The 16057-nt window shown below is 58.6% G+C and overlaps 1 protein-coding gene across 2 annotated transcripts; it reads right to left on the reverse strand.

The window, feature by feature from the left end:
- Positions 1-3472: 3472 nt before the first annotated feature.
- Positions 3473-15655, reverse strand: MKNK2 (MAPK interacting serine/threonine kinase 2). Of its 2 annotated transcripts, XM_071728081.1 has the most exons (14): positions 15522-15655; positions 15240-15433; positions 12792-12873; positions 12533-12634; positions 12295-12392; positions 11164-11243; positions 10599-10672; positions 10411-10515; positions 10005-10060; positions 9673-9768; positions 7938-8132; positions 7654-7818; positions 7509-7552; positions 3473-7230 (listed from the first exon to the last, which is right to left on the reverse strand). In XM_071728081.1, the coding sequence occupies exons 2-14, from the start codon at positions 15285-15287 to the stop codon at positions 6963-6965; spliced, it is 1413 nt and encodes a 470-aa protein (XP_071584182.1). In that variant the 5' UTR covers positions 15288-15433; positions 15522-15655; the 3' UTR covers positions 3473-6962. The 2 variants fall into 2 exon arrangements, with proteins under 2 accessions (XP_071584182.1, XP_071584181.1); XM_071728080.1 differs by lacking the exons at positions 15240-15433; positions 15522-15655 and adding an exon at positions 13012-13077.
- Between the last annotated feature and the right edge of the window lie 402 nt (positions 15656-16057).

Here is a 16057-nt window from a genome sequence, read left to right on the forward strand (position 1 = left end):
CATGTGAGCGAGTTTGGGAAACTCCTGTAGCCACAGCTATGCAGTGTTCAGAGCTGGCAATGCTAATAATCCTTCTGGCATCTGGTCTGTGCATGCAGGAATGAGGAGAAGAAGAGGAACAGTTCTTTTTCTTGTGAAATCTTCCTTATATTAATAATAACTGAGCATGAAATACAGATATATTCTCTTTTTAAAACACTGCCTCCTTTTGTCTTTCACGCCATTTGCTCAGCACATCACACACTCACACCTCCTTGCTGGCCGAGCTGCTTCCATGCATTTCAGCATCACATTTTTCTACTCTCAAGATTATCTGGATGCCTGCCCGGTCCCTGCTCAGTCCTCTTTGGCTTTTGGATGCTTCTTTCGGGCCGTAAACATTAGAGGGAGCTAAAGACTGCTGCGTGCGCCTGGAAGGACAGGAGGACGCTGCTGATTCCTGGCAGAAGTGGCCTGGAGCCTCCTCCCAGGGCAGGTGGGTACCGACTGCTTGATCCCACAGCCCCTTCGGCTTCAGGAGAGCTCCCAGGAGGGTCACCAAGAGGCCCCTGGCGTAGCAAGGAGGTGATGTGAACATCCAGCCCAGCCCATGCTGGTGGGGATCGAGGTGGTAGAGGCTGAAGTCTCTGTGTCATAGCATTTCCTGCTTGCAAATCCTCCTCTGGGCCATCTTCAAGAAACAGTGGTGCTTCCAAGGGGGTTGGTGTGCCTGCCAAGGAGGGTGCATGCTTCTCTGTCATGCTGGGAGGAGATTTGATACCCACCAGAGCTCTCCAGATGACCCGGGATCCAGTAAGTGATCCCTTCCTGTTCAACACTGATCTCCCCAGCACCACCACCTTTTCTGTGCCTTACTCACCGTCCTGGCCCTGCTGTGGCTCATTAGACAGATCCTATTTATTCTGCACACGATGAACTAAGCAAGAATGATTCATATTGTGGCAGTAGCCAGAGGCTCAACCCAGGACCAGTGTAAGGAAAATAAGGAGAAATAAGAAGGGATAATACGGATAGTGCAGAAATCTGCAGTGGGACACTTGGTCACCTTGGTTCTGTGGAATGGGGCCAGGCATTTTCTACAGCATCCCCAGGCCAACACAGCAGCAATTAGCAGTGTATTTGACAAAAGAAATACAAAGGAAAGAACCACACGGGAGAATCTAACATCCCCAAAATACATCTGACAACCAGGGCTCATAAAAGCAGCACGGCACCGATATTTCCGGAGCTGATAGCCAACAGATTTCTTCACAAATTAGGCACTCAGCAAACAGCAGCACTACTTGAGATGGGGTAACTGCAAGATCATGAAAAGCCTGAGCACAGCAATAACTCGAGGTGAGGGCATCACTGTGATTCAGTTGAAGGCTGATGAAATATTGGTCTGGAAATAGAGGGTCTCAGCTGGACAAGGGCTGGAATGGAACCGGTGGGAGCAGAGTGCTCTAAGTTCCATGGCAGAGGACACCTGGCCTTTCTCTACCTTGTAGAGGAAAAAATACATTTACAGAATATGTATTCCAAGCAACAGGAATGTGGGGGCAGTGCTTCCCTGACTGAGCAGCTCGTCTCATAGGAGTTATGTTAAGAAGAAATGAAGCTCCAAGGAGGGCTGCATGGCAAAGACAGAGCGTTGGGTGGTAGCCAGAGGAGGGCTGAAGTGGGACTTGCCAAACCCTGTACTTTGGCACCAGACCTTTATTTAAACCTTCAGTCAGTTGAGAAGCTGAATCATGAGGCCTATGACCCACTCCAGACATGGATGGCAGTGAAGTCTCAAAGGGGCACAGACAGAGATGCTCTCCTAAACTTTAGGAAATCCTCACACTGCTTTCTTCCTGCTGACTGACCACAGCTCCCAAAGCCTGTGAAGTTCCACCCAGAGCTGAAATCCTGGGAGAAAGCCAAACCTGAACTCCGTGGCTCTCCAAAAGCCTCAGTTGCCCATCCAAGCCCACAAACACAAGACTGACCAAGGCTTTTCCAGCTGGTGGAGGTGACAGCAGTGCCATGCTGTACTCATGACACCAAGGAACCAGACTGCTGCAGGGCTGGACCCATGTGCTGGGATCTGCCAGGGTACATTGCTCCCTGAGATGGCTACAGAGGGAGAACCTGCACACCTATGCACCAGCCACAAAATGACACCAAAAGGGCACATTCTAAAAAAAAAAAAAAAAAGTTTGTTTTGGTTGCTGGACAGGTGGTGACTCCCTGAGCATTTTTCAGCCCTTCACACCTTTCTCTCCACATGCTCTCTTGTTTTGGGCCTCACTCACTGTTTAGAACACCAGTCTAGGACTGAGGTCATGTGTGGGCCTCATGATCCTTTTGGTCCTCATTTTAAGATTTGTTTTGAGCAGATAGTGAATGAAAACCTTGGTTAATGATCCAGCTGGTCTCCTGTCACTTATATAGCCAGGTTGAGGCCCAAAATGCCAAAAACCCTTTGTCTGTCTGCTTGCCCACCCTCCTTGGGTTGCTACAGCATCACTGTGGGGCTTTTCTCCAGTGGAAATCACCACAGACTTATTTGTGGAGCCTTATCCCAGCAGGGGAGCCTGTTCTGTGCTGCTGCTCAAGCACCAGAGAGGCACAGGTTATTTTAACCCGGCACTGGTTTATTTTTGGAGCTGCCCTTTCTCTGCATGTGCTCTGCAACTGTCTCCAGCTACCAGATACCTGTGAAACCAGGGGCAAGAGAAGGGGGGGGGGAACTGACCATGCAGAGAAATTTTACAGACTTAAACCTAAACCACCCTCTGCAGCAAAGGCCCCTTTGACACAACCTTCCTGGGATGCACGCAGCATCTTAGATCATCTGCAGGGTCTGCATGAAAAAAGAAAAAAACTGTAAAGAAAACATTGATGCTGGTCCCCCAGCAGGTATGGAACCCTCTCTGCTCTGCTACCTCTGGCACCTTCCCCAGTCCCCAGGTGCTCCCCCATCCCCACCACCTCCAGACACTGCTTGGGGGCTCAGCAAGCCCAGGCCAGGCTCCCTGCCCTCCCCTGGGTGCTGAGTGCCCAGAAAATCCCATTTCCAGAGCACTCCCCACTTTCCTCAAGTTTTCCGCTCTGCAACCTGCCAGATAAAGGTGTGGGGAGAAAATGAGTGAGTGGTCTCTCTGAAAGGGGAGGGGATGGCACACCTCAGGCAGGCTCCATCCTCCTGTTTATTGCACCATGACCCTCCAGCCCCCATTTGGGGACACAGTGGATCACACCACCCCACTGGGAAAAGTGAGTCAGGGCCTGAGCTGCTGCCAGCACAAATTCCTGGCATCCAAACCCAGCACTGGGAGTCCAAACCCTGCCTGGCCCCCAGCCCCCCTCCGGACCAGCCACAGGTTGGGGAGGAGGTGGTGAGGTCTGGGAAGGACAACCAAGAGGAAGATCCTTTGGGTGGCTGCACTTGGGGGCTTGTTTGCCCTGTGCTGCCCGACCCCCTGAGAGCCAGGCACCAACCATGTAGGTCTCAATGCATTTTTATTAAATTCTTACAAAACAGAATACAAAATTCTGGCATCAACAATTGTTATAAAGGAAAACTTCAGTTCAGCTGTATCAGTTCACCTGGTACATACAGTAAAGTGCTTGTTTTTGTGGTTTCTTTTTTTTCCTTTTTTCCTTTTTTTTTTTGTGGTTTTTTTTCTGTTTGTTTTTTTTTTTTTTTCATTTTCTTTTTTATTTTCCAGCCAGCCCCCAAGCAGAGGCTGCCCTTGTACAAACCAACAGTGCGTTAACGTGACTTATCGAACCAGCTTTGGCAGTCTTCATCAATTGTAAAGTGGAGAAAGTTTCTCCTGTTTTGATTAAAAAAAAGTTAGCTTCACAGTAAACATTTCTAACCAGTTCTAAGTCGAGTTAGTCGGCCAAAGGAAGGGTGGGGGGGAAGAAGAGGAAGCCAAAAACGCTTAAAATTTCCAGCCTTTAAAAGAGAAAAAAAAAAAAAAATCTTTTTGAAGTTGGTTTCCAAGACAGATGCTCTGGGGGAAGGCTTTGGAAGAGGAAGAAGAAGAAGGACATTGGTGAGAGGGGTTGGCTGGTGCTGGACTGCAGGTCAGGGAGCATCTGTCTGGAAACCACCCTGGGAGGGGATGTCCAGCCCCAAGCATCACCCAAGCACTGCAGAGGCCCCCAGAGGTGCCCAACACTGCTGCTGGTCAGGGCAAGAGGGGTTTGGGAATCAATCCCCGAGCTCTAAAGGCATTTCAAGATCCTTCATAAACTCACAGCCCCCGCACACCAGAGCTGCCAGGAGCTCACCAGCCCGGGTACCCCCACGGGTGCCACGGAGCACCCGCTCCACGCTCAAACCAAACCAAACCCCGAGGCCAAGCCTGAGCAGAGCAACCAACAAGGAGCTGACGTGCTCCCCAGCACCTCCATCCCCCCGATGCAAACACCTGCAGCAGCTCTGGGCATCCCCAGCCGAGGATGCTGAGCAGGGATGAGCCCCCCACACTGCAGGAGCCATCAGGAGAGGGGGGTTTGCTGATAGAATAGAGATGGGTCTTACACAGGGGAAAGGGGGGAAATTCTGCTCACCAACTAAAGCACGGGGGACTTAAAAAAAAAAAATAAATTGAAGACATCCCCCAGCGCTCCCCTTCCCATGATTTTTTTTTTTTTTAAAAAAGGGCTGCGGCGTGCAGCATCAACGATAGCTTCCACAACACCAGCTCAAGGCATCGCGTACTGTACACATCATTCAAGTATTTCTTAATGTAAGACAACAAGGAAATTATCTACAACTGATAAAACAAAATAAGCTATAAAAAGCAATGATGTACAATCAAGATGGATTTGTGTCTTTTTCTTTTGCCTTTAGAGGAGGCCTCTCCACGGTGTCCCAGTGCCTGTGGTGGGGGCTGTCCCCTCACCATCTCCCAACTGGGGTGGTGGGACCAGGAGCTTGTAGGGGAGACTGCAAGGGTGAGGTGGTTTTGGGGGGATGGGGGGAAAGGGGAGCTGCCCTCCCTGCCCCACTGATGCTGCTCAGCAGAAGGGCTTCAAAGGGCAAGAGAAAACAATCCCTGCCCCAAACTCCATCAACACCCAAGATCATCATCTCCCAAGATAACCCACACACACCTCCCTGAAACAAAAAACAACATGTATTGCATAGTATTGCTGTCAGCAGTCTTAAAATAAAAAGGAGAACTTTCTCTTCTGGAGATAGTGACTGTCTTCAGCTGAAGACCCGGGGAAGTCTCTTCCCCAGCTCAAAGCAAGCTCCTTAAGCCTTCACCTGTGCACAAGATGGGCAGAGGCTGCTTTTTTCAGCTCTCAAGCTCAAAGCATTGAGTTGGGAGGAAGAGGAGCTGGCTAATGAAGGGGACACCCTCTCCCCCCCTCTCTGGTGGGATGCAGGGAGGGCACAGCTCAGTGGCATGGAGCAGAGGTTTGCTGCTCCAGCTTGGTGCAAGGGGGTTTGCAGGAGCTGGACCCCAGCCCGCTCACCTGGATGGATCCAGCCCTAGACCCCAGCCAAGGCCTCATCCTGATGCAGCATCCCAAGTCCTACCCACACCTACATTCCCTTCCTTCCCCAAAGCAAGCTGTGAGGAAAGGGCAACCCTGTGCACACACATGCATGAACACGGAGGAACAGTGAGCCACGTGAACACGTGTGAACAGACATGCACAGCTCTCCCCAGCCACCTGACAGACCCTGCACTGCTCAAGCATTGCTGCCCCAACCTCTAACCCTCTGGCCCATATCCCAGCCCACTGCTGCACACCATGGCCCTTGGGGGCTGCTGCCAGCCCAACCCAAAGCCCACCAGCACCCCCTGGGCACTGGGCACACTCTGCACCCCCAGACCCCCCCTGCCACGGCAGCCCTGGGGCCAGCCCAAAGCCACACCAGGTCACACCACCCCGCAGCTCTTCACCAAGGGTTCTCTCTTTCCCCAGACCACCCCACTGGTCACAGAGAGGCATTTTTTGGCTGGAGACCCTTCATCCCACATTCCATGTCCACAAGGGCACACCTGCCAATGATCCCCTCTCCCCCCCCTCCAAAAACAGGGGGTGCAACACCCAGCCCAGTGCAAGAGCACAGCCCCAAATGCCTGTGCATCCCCTCGGCTCTCAGCTTACCCCTGGGGAGCTGCTGGCTGGAGTGTGGGAGGAAAGGAAGACATTTCTCCATGCCCTGTAGAGAAGCACAGCTGGCAGTTTAAAACCAACAATAATTAAAAAAAAAAAAAAAAAAAAAAAAAGGAAAAGAAAGAAAACAAACCAAGAAAAAAAAAAAGGGGGGGGGGGGCTGAATAGCTTATTCTGGAAGCAGGCTGCCAAGGAGAGAGGGTGGCTTGGTGGGATGGGGCACTGCTCCCTCACTGGCACCATCCCTCCTCGGCCTCAGCGGTTCCCTGCACAAGACCCCATCGTGTCCCCCCTGGGGACAACCCCGAGCACGGGACGGAGGGGCTCCCGGACCCCTGGGAGGGGATCTTATGGGATCTACCCCAAGATCGGAGAAAGACCTGCAGCTCCGAGGGGAGGGACGAGGTTAAAACCCAACTCCCGTTGTTGGAAACACGACCGAGGGTCTTTTGTTCACAGTATGAAATGAGCTGAGATCGTCAGAGCAGCCGCGGATACAAAGAGTCCTTTGGTGTCGGGAAGGGGGGGGAAAAAAAAAATGTCAAAGGAGTAACCAAGAGTCAGGAAACAAAAGTCCATGTGTCTGTCAGATGTCCTTGAGTGTGCCCTGGGTGAAGCAACCTCACGCTTGATTTAATACCTTAAAAAAAAAAAAAAAGATCTTAAACAATCCCTCCCACCCCCAGACCTACAAGATCAGCAAAACCTTGGAAACCAGCCACAGGGAGGAGTCCTGATCTTGTCACTAGCCAGAAACGGTGGGGACTTAGGGGTGGGGGGGAAGTGGGGTAAAGAAAGAAAGGGGGAGATGGGGCACGGGGTACAGCAGGTCGGAGGGGCACAGCTCAGGCTTGGTCGGCCACCAGGACCAGCGGGGCCACCAGATGCTGCCCGGCGGCCACCGCCTTGGCCAGGCTGCTCTTCTGCCGCCGCTTGGCCAGCTTGGACTCGGAGGGGGGGGAGAGCTGCATGGCCCGTGAGGTAGCTTTGATGATGATGGGTCGTGCTTCCTCCTCCGCCTCCTCCTCCTCATCCTCGTCGTGCCGCGTCAGCTGGCGGTTGACAGCAATGGCCTCGGCAGCAAAGGACGTGAGCTCTTTGGCACTGCTGTTCCTGTGGGGAAGGGCAGGGGGTGAGGGACTGGAGGGACACTGGGGTCAAGTATTGGGGTGCTCCCTCCCTCCCCCCCCCACCCCCCCCATCCGACTTGCATGCCACTCTGAACCAATCATGGACCAAAAAACACAGCTTGAACCCAAATCACATGCTGCAAGCACTGCCCAGACAGCAAGAGCTGCAGCAGAGCCCCTGAAAAGCAGCAAGAGTGGAGGGGAAACAAGATTTGGGGGGCTGGGACGTGTCTCCCCAACCCCAGAGCCACCCATGCTCACCTCTGCAGGATGATGGGGGTCGGCAGGGTGTTGTCTGGGGCACACTGAAACAAAACACATCGGTCAGAGCTGGGCACTCCACAGGAGGTGTCCCCCACTCCAGCTTTGGGGAGCAGAAGGGGGGGGGGGGGGCAGCAACACTCACCCCCTGCACCCAGGGGTGCTCCAGGACCTGGGCAGCACTGAGCCGCTTCTTGGCATCTCTCACCAGCAGCTTGGAAATGAGATCTTTGGCTCCAAAGGAGATGTGTGCCCAGTCCTTGTCAGGGAACTCATATTTCCCCTCCTGGATGCTTTCGAAGAGCATGTTCTGTGCAGGGGAAGGGAGGGGGGGGGAACAGAATAAAAATAAGAGGGGCTGAGCTGGGAGCGGTGCTGCCAAACGGTCGGTGGGTTTTTGGCAATGCCAAAAATGTCCCCCCCACGCACCTGGCAGGTGTGGCATGCCTCGCCTCGGTCCCAGCCACAGTCAGAGCCACAGTGGCCCACAAAAGGGGGGTACCCACTGAGCAGAATGTACAGGATGACACCCAGGCTCCACAGGTCACAGCGCTTGTCATAGATGGACGCCTCCTCGTTGAAGGCTTCCACCACCTCCGGGGCCATGTATTCAGCAGAGCCACACTGTGGGGAGAGGGTGGGGTGAGCCCCGAAGGATGGGGGATGATGGGGCAGGGCTGGGGGGGCCCTGCCAGAGCTGCACCCCCTGAAATGGGGGTTGCAGGCACGGCTGCTTCACGGGGCTGCTCCTGGCAGAGCTGAGGGCCCTGCCCTCACCGGGTTTCCTACCACATCCCATCACAGGAGGGACACCACTGACCTTTTGTGGTCACCCCAAAGGGGAGAGGAGGCAGCTACCACCCCAAAATAAAAGAGCCTAAAGGGGTACAACCACCTCCTGGGCACTCCCACAACCCAACCAGCTCAGCACCCGCCCCGTCTCCTCCTGGGAGCGGCCGCAAAGCACCGCAGGCAGGTGGGGATGGGGATGATCCGGCTGGGGCTGTTCCTCTGCCTGCTGCAGGGAGGGCTGTGGGAGCAGGGATGGCCACCGGGACACTGACAGGAGCCCCAGCCCCTTCCCAGTTCCTCCATCGCTCCCGGGATTCTGGGGCTTTCCACGGCACGTGACTGACCCGCAGCCCACACGGGCCTCGTGACCAGGGCAGACCCAAGCTGCAGCCAGCAGATAATCACCCCCTAACCTAACCAGGGGCCTCCTAAGGAGAGGCCTCCACAGCCCCAGCAGCTGATGCCACCGCAGGAAAACAAAACCCCAACCACCTCCCTGCACCAGGGCTTTAACTCTTCAGGGACCGGGACAGCCACCTCCCCACCCCCCCTCCCCAGCTTTCTGAGAACAGGGAAACTCAGGACACCTCAGGAATTCAGCCCCTGTCCCAGCAGGAAGATAAATGCAGAGGAATAAGGGGGCTTAGGGTGTTTTGGCCCCCACCTCTGCTGTTGTGCACCCCTCATCAGCAGGGGGGGGCCCTGCTGCAGGCAATAGGAGCAGTGGGGCTTCCCGCGGGGGGTGAGGAGGCACTCTCAGCATCCCCCCTGGGAGGTGGGAAAGCTCCTCACATGGGGGTCCAGCCCAGAAACCTTTGGGGTGACCACCCAGCAGGCTCCACATTCTATCACACAGCAGGTAAAGGGGAGGAGGGGGGCGAGGGGCGGCAGCCCCCTCCCACCCACAAGAGAGGGAATCACAATGCCCACCCCCCCCTCCCGGCTCCCCCAGCCCTGACCCACTTCCCCCCCGCCAGCCCCGGCCCCTGCGCGGCCGCCTCTGCCAGGGACGGCTGTTGCTAAGGCTCACGGCAGCCCGGGCTCTGCGCCAGCACCCCCGGGCTCTGCGCCAGCCCCCCAGCCCCCCCCCGCACCGCCCGGCCCCCCTGGGCTCTGCGCCAGCCCCTCCGCACCGCCCGGCCCCCGCTCTCCTCCTCCTCCCGCCCTCCCTCCCCCCCCTTCCCGCATTACGAAACCGCATCCCCCCCTCTGCTGCGGGGCGGGGAAGGCGGCATCAGCGAGGGGAGCAACAAGCGTGGGGGAGGTCTGCATGCAGCCCCGTCCCCAAAACCCGAGGGGCAGCCCCCCCACGGGCATTCCCCGCCCCTTCCTCTGCCGGGGTTTGCACGCTTGCCGGGGTTTGCACACTTACCGGGGTGAGCAGCTCCGGGGTGGAGATGGGAGAGCAATCGCCATTGAGTTTGATGCCACTGCCCAGATCAAAGTCGCAGATTTTCACGGGGGAGACCTGGGGGAGGGAAGGAAGAGCAGCCAGTGACCCCCCCACCAAGACCCCCCTGGGCACCTTCAGCCTTGCTTTCACACCCCAGCTGCTCATTAGTGCCGGGTCGTTTCCATGGCGTATGTTGCAGCAGCAACAGCATCCCCTGTGGAGGGGACCTGTAACACCCCCCCGGCAGCATCCCCTGTGCCCCCCCACTCACCCAACCATCCCTGTGCTCACCCCAGCTCCTCCCCCCTCACCTGCTCATTGCTCTCACACAGAATATTTTCTGGTTTTAGATCCCTGTGAGCGATTCCTAGGGGGAAAGAGAACGAGATCAGGAAGGCAAAAATCTGCCCCTCACCCCCAAACCGAGGCTTCCCCCCCCCATATATTCCTGGACAAAGCTCCAGGGGTGGCAGAGGGATCCCGCCCTCCCTGACCCACATCACTGCAAAAAAATTGGCCCCGAGTCCTGGCCAAACCAGAGGAACAGGCTCTGCACCACCAAAACCCTCGTGATGCTGCTGGGCCTGACCCTGCGTGCCTGGGGCCAGCCCTGAGCCCTGGGCAGGAGGATCAGGGGAGGCAGCACCCCCCAGGGGAGCTGATAACACCCCCAGGGCAGGGGGGGGCACGGTGGCTCCCTGGGGCATCCCAACTCACCTTTGTTGTGCAAAAAATGCAGGGCACTGGCGATATCCTGCACCACCATGCTGGCCTCCAGCTCGTTGAAGTGGCGTCTCCGGTGGATGTGGGTGAGGATGGAGCCTGCAGCCAGGGGAGAGCAGAGCTGGGGGGCTCGTGGGGGGCTCTTCTCACCCTGGCTCCCCCAACCCTGGCATCACACTCACCTCCTCTCATCTTCTCAAACACCAGGTAAAACCTCTCCTCCTCCTCAAAAAACTCAATCAGCTCCAGGACATTCCTGTGGGGACAGTGGCATCAGCCCAGCACCCCCCCAAAACCCTCCCGAGATCCTCCTCTTGCTGCAGCCCCCCCCCCAACACTTACACCCACTACAGATCCCCAGGGCAGGGAGGGGGTTTGAGGGTACAGGACAGGAAAATTGCATTTGCAGTGATTGAAACCACACGGCTGGGGCCCCTCAGCTGCGTTTCAGGGGGGCAGAAGCACTTTCAGCCCCCCGATTGCTGGCAGCCCCCCCTGGCCCCCTTGCCCCTCTCCAGGACCAGCCCTGGCAGCACTGGGCTTGGCCCCCAGCACCACCCCACCTTGGCCCCCACCCTGTGTCCCCATCATGGCAACTGCTAAGGGTGCCTCAAGATGCTCCCAGCCAGCCTGAGGGGAGGGAGAGCTGCCTGGCTACCACCCAGGGGTGTCCTGAGCATCAGCCCGGTCTCAGCCCTACTGCCAACAGCCACGGGAGGGGCAGGGATGGTGACCCCCCCGTGTTACCTGTGTCCCTGGCACTGATACAGCATCTCCACCTCCCGGAACACCCTGCTGCGGATGTGACCCAGCCGCTTCTCAATGATCTGAAATGCAAAGGGGAAGCTCAGGGAGGGTCACTCCTGATGGGCTGAAGATGATGGGGGGGGGACACACAACACCAGGAAGCTCTGCACCCCCTCCCAGCTAGCCCTGGGGACCCCTGCAGCCGGGTGGAAGCAGGCAGGGGGTGCCTGAAGGGGTTAAGGCAGCAGAACAAGATGTTCCCCACCTCGGTGCCAAGCCGCTCCCTCCCGGGGCTGGGGCCAGGGCCAAGGAGAGACCCATGTGACACTGCCACGGGCCAGCACTGGCACAGCCTGTGCCCAGGGGACATGGCATGGGGGGGCCAGGGGCTCCCCACCTACAGCATGGGTACAGCCTGTGCACAGGGGACATAGCATGGGGGAACAGGGGGTTTCCATCTACAGCATGGGCACAGCCTGTGCACAGGGGACATGGCACAAGGGAAGGAAGGAACAGGGGGTCCCAACTCACAGCCTGGCAGATGGAAAGATGGGTGCTCCCACCAGCCCCAGCCCTTTGGGGCACAGAGCACCCCACTGCTACTCAGCCTACTCCCCACTGCCTCAGTTTCCCCACTGAGGCATCCAAGGGTCTCCCCTTAGGCGATGGGTGACACCAAGTTCTCCTTCCACGTGGCCCCATTTTGACACTGGGCCCATCCCAGCTTCTGACACCATGGCTGGGAGCCTCCAGCACCCACATGCCTGCAGGGCCACGGAGACCTCCCCGTGGTGAGTAGGAGCTGGCCACCCTGCCAGCACCACACCCCCTTGGAGTCCCCAGACCTGCTGCAAGCAGTAATTTAGTTTTCCATCTGCTGTAATTTCCACAGAGAGGAGCATGGCTAAAGGGATTGACCAAGATCCCAAAGCTGGGTGGTGGCAGGTGTGACACCTGCACGGCCTGGCTCTGGCCCTCTCCTTCCCCTTCAATCCCATTCGACCCTTGTCCTGTGCCAGCATCACATGGTCATGCAAGCAGGAAAAGCCCCAGATGAAAGGGTAGAAAGGGAAACTGAGGCAGAGGTGGGAGGGAGCTGTCTGCACTCTCAAACAGCAGAGGTTTGTTTACCTTCACAGCATACTCCTTGTTGGTGATGAGGTTAATGCAGGACTGGACTCTGGCGTGAGCCCCTTCTCCCAGCACCTCCTCCTGCAGCTGGTAAACATCTGGAAGGGAAGAGGTCACCTGAGCTGCCAGCCTCCCACAGCACGGGACACACCATGGCTGTCCCTTCTGCCCAGGCTTGTCCCCACATCTGGGGATACCACGAGGGCTCCAGCCCTGGCCCTAGGCAGCCCCTGCTCACCTTCAAACCTGCCAGAGAAGCTGTCAGTGGCTCTGCAGCGCTTCTTCTTCTTGTTCCTTTTCTTGGCATCAGGGATATCAATGGGTTGACTTGAAGGCATGTCTGCAGCACAGCAAAGCCACCACTGAGTCACCCCCAGCCACCCCATGCTCCTCCAGCATCACTGCCCCGGGGCAGACCTCCAAAGTCTCTGGAGGAGCCCAAAGGGCCAGGGGCAAGGATGGGAGGAGTCCCCCAGGACACAGCACCCTCAGCTCACCAGGACGGGGGGGGCACTCGAAGTTGAAGACAGGCTCCAGGTGGTTGGACTGATCAAACTCCAGATCAAAGGGGTTTTGTCCCTGTGGAGGCCAAGAACAGGAGTGCAGTGCAATAGTGGCCACTGGACTGGATTGCTACTGGCCACCCAGTCAAACACGGAGCATATACTGTCCCAGTACAGACAGTGTGCTCCTGGCCTTGGCACACACCCTGCCCACCTGCCCACTGGTGCAAGACACCAGCTCACGTGCAGGACACCAGCAGGACATGGCAGAGCCCCAGGAAAAGCCATGGGAGGAGAAAGAGGAGGAGGAAGGGTTTGATCATATCTCCTGATGAGGATGGTGCTGCCAGGTCATGCCTCCACGCCAGCAGCTCCACACCAGCATATGGGGAACAGTGAAAGGGGACTCGGGCTGCCTGCACCAACCCAACCTCCAATCTCCTTCCAGGCCTCAGATACAGCGAGGGGGGAGGATAAAAAAAGCCCTGGGGCAGGATGGGCTCAGGAGCCACCACACCGTGTCCTCCCAGCTCCCTGCAAGGTCACGGTGGGCTGGAGCCTGTGACAGAGGGGACATCATACCCGCCTGGTTTTGAGACTTGGCAGGACCAGCCCCCTCTCCAAACGCTCCCCCTGCACCCTGGAGGGGAGAAGGGAACGGGAACCCCAACCCCTGGTGGTTCTGGTCCCACCACCCCGAAGGGGACACGGGTACCCTCTGCCTGCCGGATCCCTGGGTGGCCCCCGGGGGGGACGGGGCAGTACCGGGGTGCCCGGGCGGGGAGGTGAAAGGGCCCCGGTCTCGGGGGGGTTACGAAATCTGTTTGGGCGGAGAAGGCGGCTGCCGGCAGCGCTCCCGAACCCGCCCGCTTGCCCTGGTGCCCGGGCCGGCTGCCAACCCCAGCGCAGGAACTGCGAAAACCCCGGTCCCACCGCCAGAAACAGCCAGAAAAACCCCGCTTGCTGCCGGGGTGGCTCGGGAGAGAGGGGGGGAGGGGGGGGACACTGGGGACATTCCCACCGCGGTGGAGGGAGAGCACGTTAGCAAACCAAACACCATTCCAGATCTCTGGGGAAAAACATTCCTGCCCAGCGCTTTGTCAGCTTACACCCTACCCTCCCCACCCCAAAGGAAAAAAAAAAAAAAAAAAACAAAAAAAAAAAAAAAAAAAAACAAAAAAAACCCACAACAAATCTGAATTTTTGGAGTGCAGCATAGCCCTTCAGCTGCTGCCCCACCCCCACCCAAGCCATGGGGCCAAGGACCCCGCATTAGGGTGCCCCCCCCCCCAGAATAAGTCCCTGTTCCACAGGCAGGACGAGGCTCCCAGAGGGAATACAGAGGGGACCGAGGGGGGCACAGGGCCCTGGCAGCTGCCGCAGCACCGACACACAAAAGGTTTGGGGGATGGGAGGTGCAGGGCGGACGCTGCACACCGGCTCCATCAGCACATCCGAGGTGTCCCTGTCCCCAGGCACCCCAAAGGGTGTGTGTGTATGTGGGGGGGGTGTTGAGGAGGGAGCCAAACGCCAGCCAAAAGCCTTAAAAGCAGGATTAGGTGTCAGCTAAAATAAGCCGGGCAGGTTTCGGGTGATCTCCCAGCATCCCTCGGAGCGCCGGGAGCCAAACTAAACAAAGATCCCACCAAAGCGCTGGGCCGCGGCCCGGGACCAGAGGCAGCGTTCAGGATCGGGCCCCCTCCCGCACCTCCCGATGGTGACAGCCGAGTGACGGGGCACGGGTGGGGCGGGGGGTGCCATGGCCACCCCTGAGTTCTACCACAGCCCCGGAGAAGGTGCCAGGGTCTGGCCCACGGACGTTTGCACAACAGGTCCTGGGGTCGAGCCTGGTAAGCCCCTGCAGTCCCCCAGCCCAGCAGGGTCCCCCCAGCCCCCTGTACCCTTCGCCCCACAAGAAGCCACCGCCCCCCCAGCATTGCAGCCCAGCCCCCTGCTCCAACCCGGCTCCCCGGTGGCACATTAAGGGGTGCATGGGTGCAGCTAGGGGGGGCACAGTGCTGCCTCCCCCACAGGGAATCCCCGAGAGTTACAGAGGGGGGAGCAAACCCTTACTGCAGCATCCCAGGGCCCGCCCGGGGGGGGGTTCTCTGGGGACCCTCCCTCCGGGAGTAGCCCAACCCTCGGGGCGAGGGGGACAGGGGGGTTCCGGTGCCCAGTTTGGGTGGCAGCATCCCGGGTGTTCCCCTCCTGCGGGGGGTGTCGGGAAGGGGGCGCGGCGGGCAGAAAGAAGCCCCCCCCCCCCCCGCCTTCCCCTGCAGTTCGGGGATGCGGCGCATAACGCTGCAGACCGCAGGATCCGAGCGCCGCGGGCCCGCACCGGCCCTGTCCGCACCCCGGCCCTGGAGCATCCCCAGAGCCCCCCCCGGCACGATCCCGCAGCACCCCCCCGGCGCGGTCCCGGGAAGAGGAGCAACCCCTTACCTTGAAGGAGCGGTGGAAACCCGGGATCTCCGATTTCTTCTGCACCATCTTGCTGCGGGGAGGAGCGGCGGGGGGCGACGTTGCTGAGAGAAATAGGGGGGGAACCGAAAAAAAAAAAAAAATAAACGGGTGGGGGGGGAAGGGAGGCGGAGGGACGGGCAGAGCCGGAGGGGAGTCCGGGGGGTGGCCGAGACCTGCGGGGAAAGGAGCGATGGGGGGGGGGGGTCAGAGGGCTGCGGCCCCGCCCGGGCCCTCTGCCCCCCCCGTCCCGGCAGCTCTCACCGGCACGGCCCCGCAGAGCCGCCGCTGCTGGTGGTACCGCAGCCCGCACCGCCACCCGCTCCGCTCCGCTCCGCCGCCGGGAGGGGACGCGCGGCCGCCGCTCCCCACGGTTTTATAGTGCGGACCGGGCCCGCCCCGCCCCGCCCCCGCGCTGCGCCCGGGACGGGGACACCCCCCCGGGACACAAACACCTCTCCCTCCCCCCTCAAACACCCCTTCGGCGACACAAACAGTCACCCCCCGAAGACACGAACACCCCCCCGGACCCTCCCGGGCCACACACACCCATCCTGGGAGCACAAACACCCCCCGGACACCGCTGGGGACACAAACTCCCCCCCCCCCAGGGACACAAACTCCTCCCCGGGCCACCACAAACATTCTCACCAGGGACACAACCCCCCCGCCCCACCCCTCCCCCCCCGGGAAAAGCAAACACACGGACACCCCCCCCTCCTCCCCCTCCCCCCTTGCTGTGCCCCGGGTCGGGAACACCCCTCGGGCTCCACCGGGGACGCAAACACACACACCCCCCT

Source organism: Heliangelus exortis, chromosome 28, assembly GCF_036169615.1.
Source record: "Heliangelus exortis chromosome 28, bHelExo1.hap1, whole genome shotgun sequence".
Classification (NCBI taxonomy): Eukaryota; Metazoa; Chordata; class Aves; order Apodiformes; family Trochilidae; genus Heliangelus; species Heliangelus exortis.

Coding starts and splice junctions, on each gene's coding strand:
- MKNK2 (XM_071728080.1), bottom strand. CDS start 13,062: ATGTCCTGCTGGTGTCCTGCACGTGAGCTGGTGTCTTGCACCAGTGGG. Junction 7,553..7,653: donor AGCACCCCTGGGTGCAGGGG/GTGAGTGTTGCT, acceptor GTTTTGTTTCAG/TGTGCCCCAGACAACACCCT. Junction 7,231..7,508: donor ACCCCCATCATCCTGCAGAG/GTGAGCATGGGT, acceptor CCTTCCCCACAG/GAACAGCAGTGCCAAAGAGC.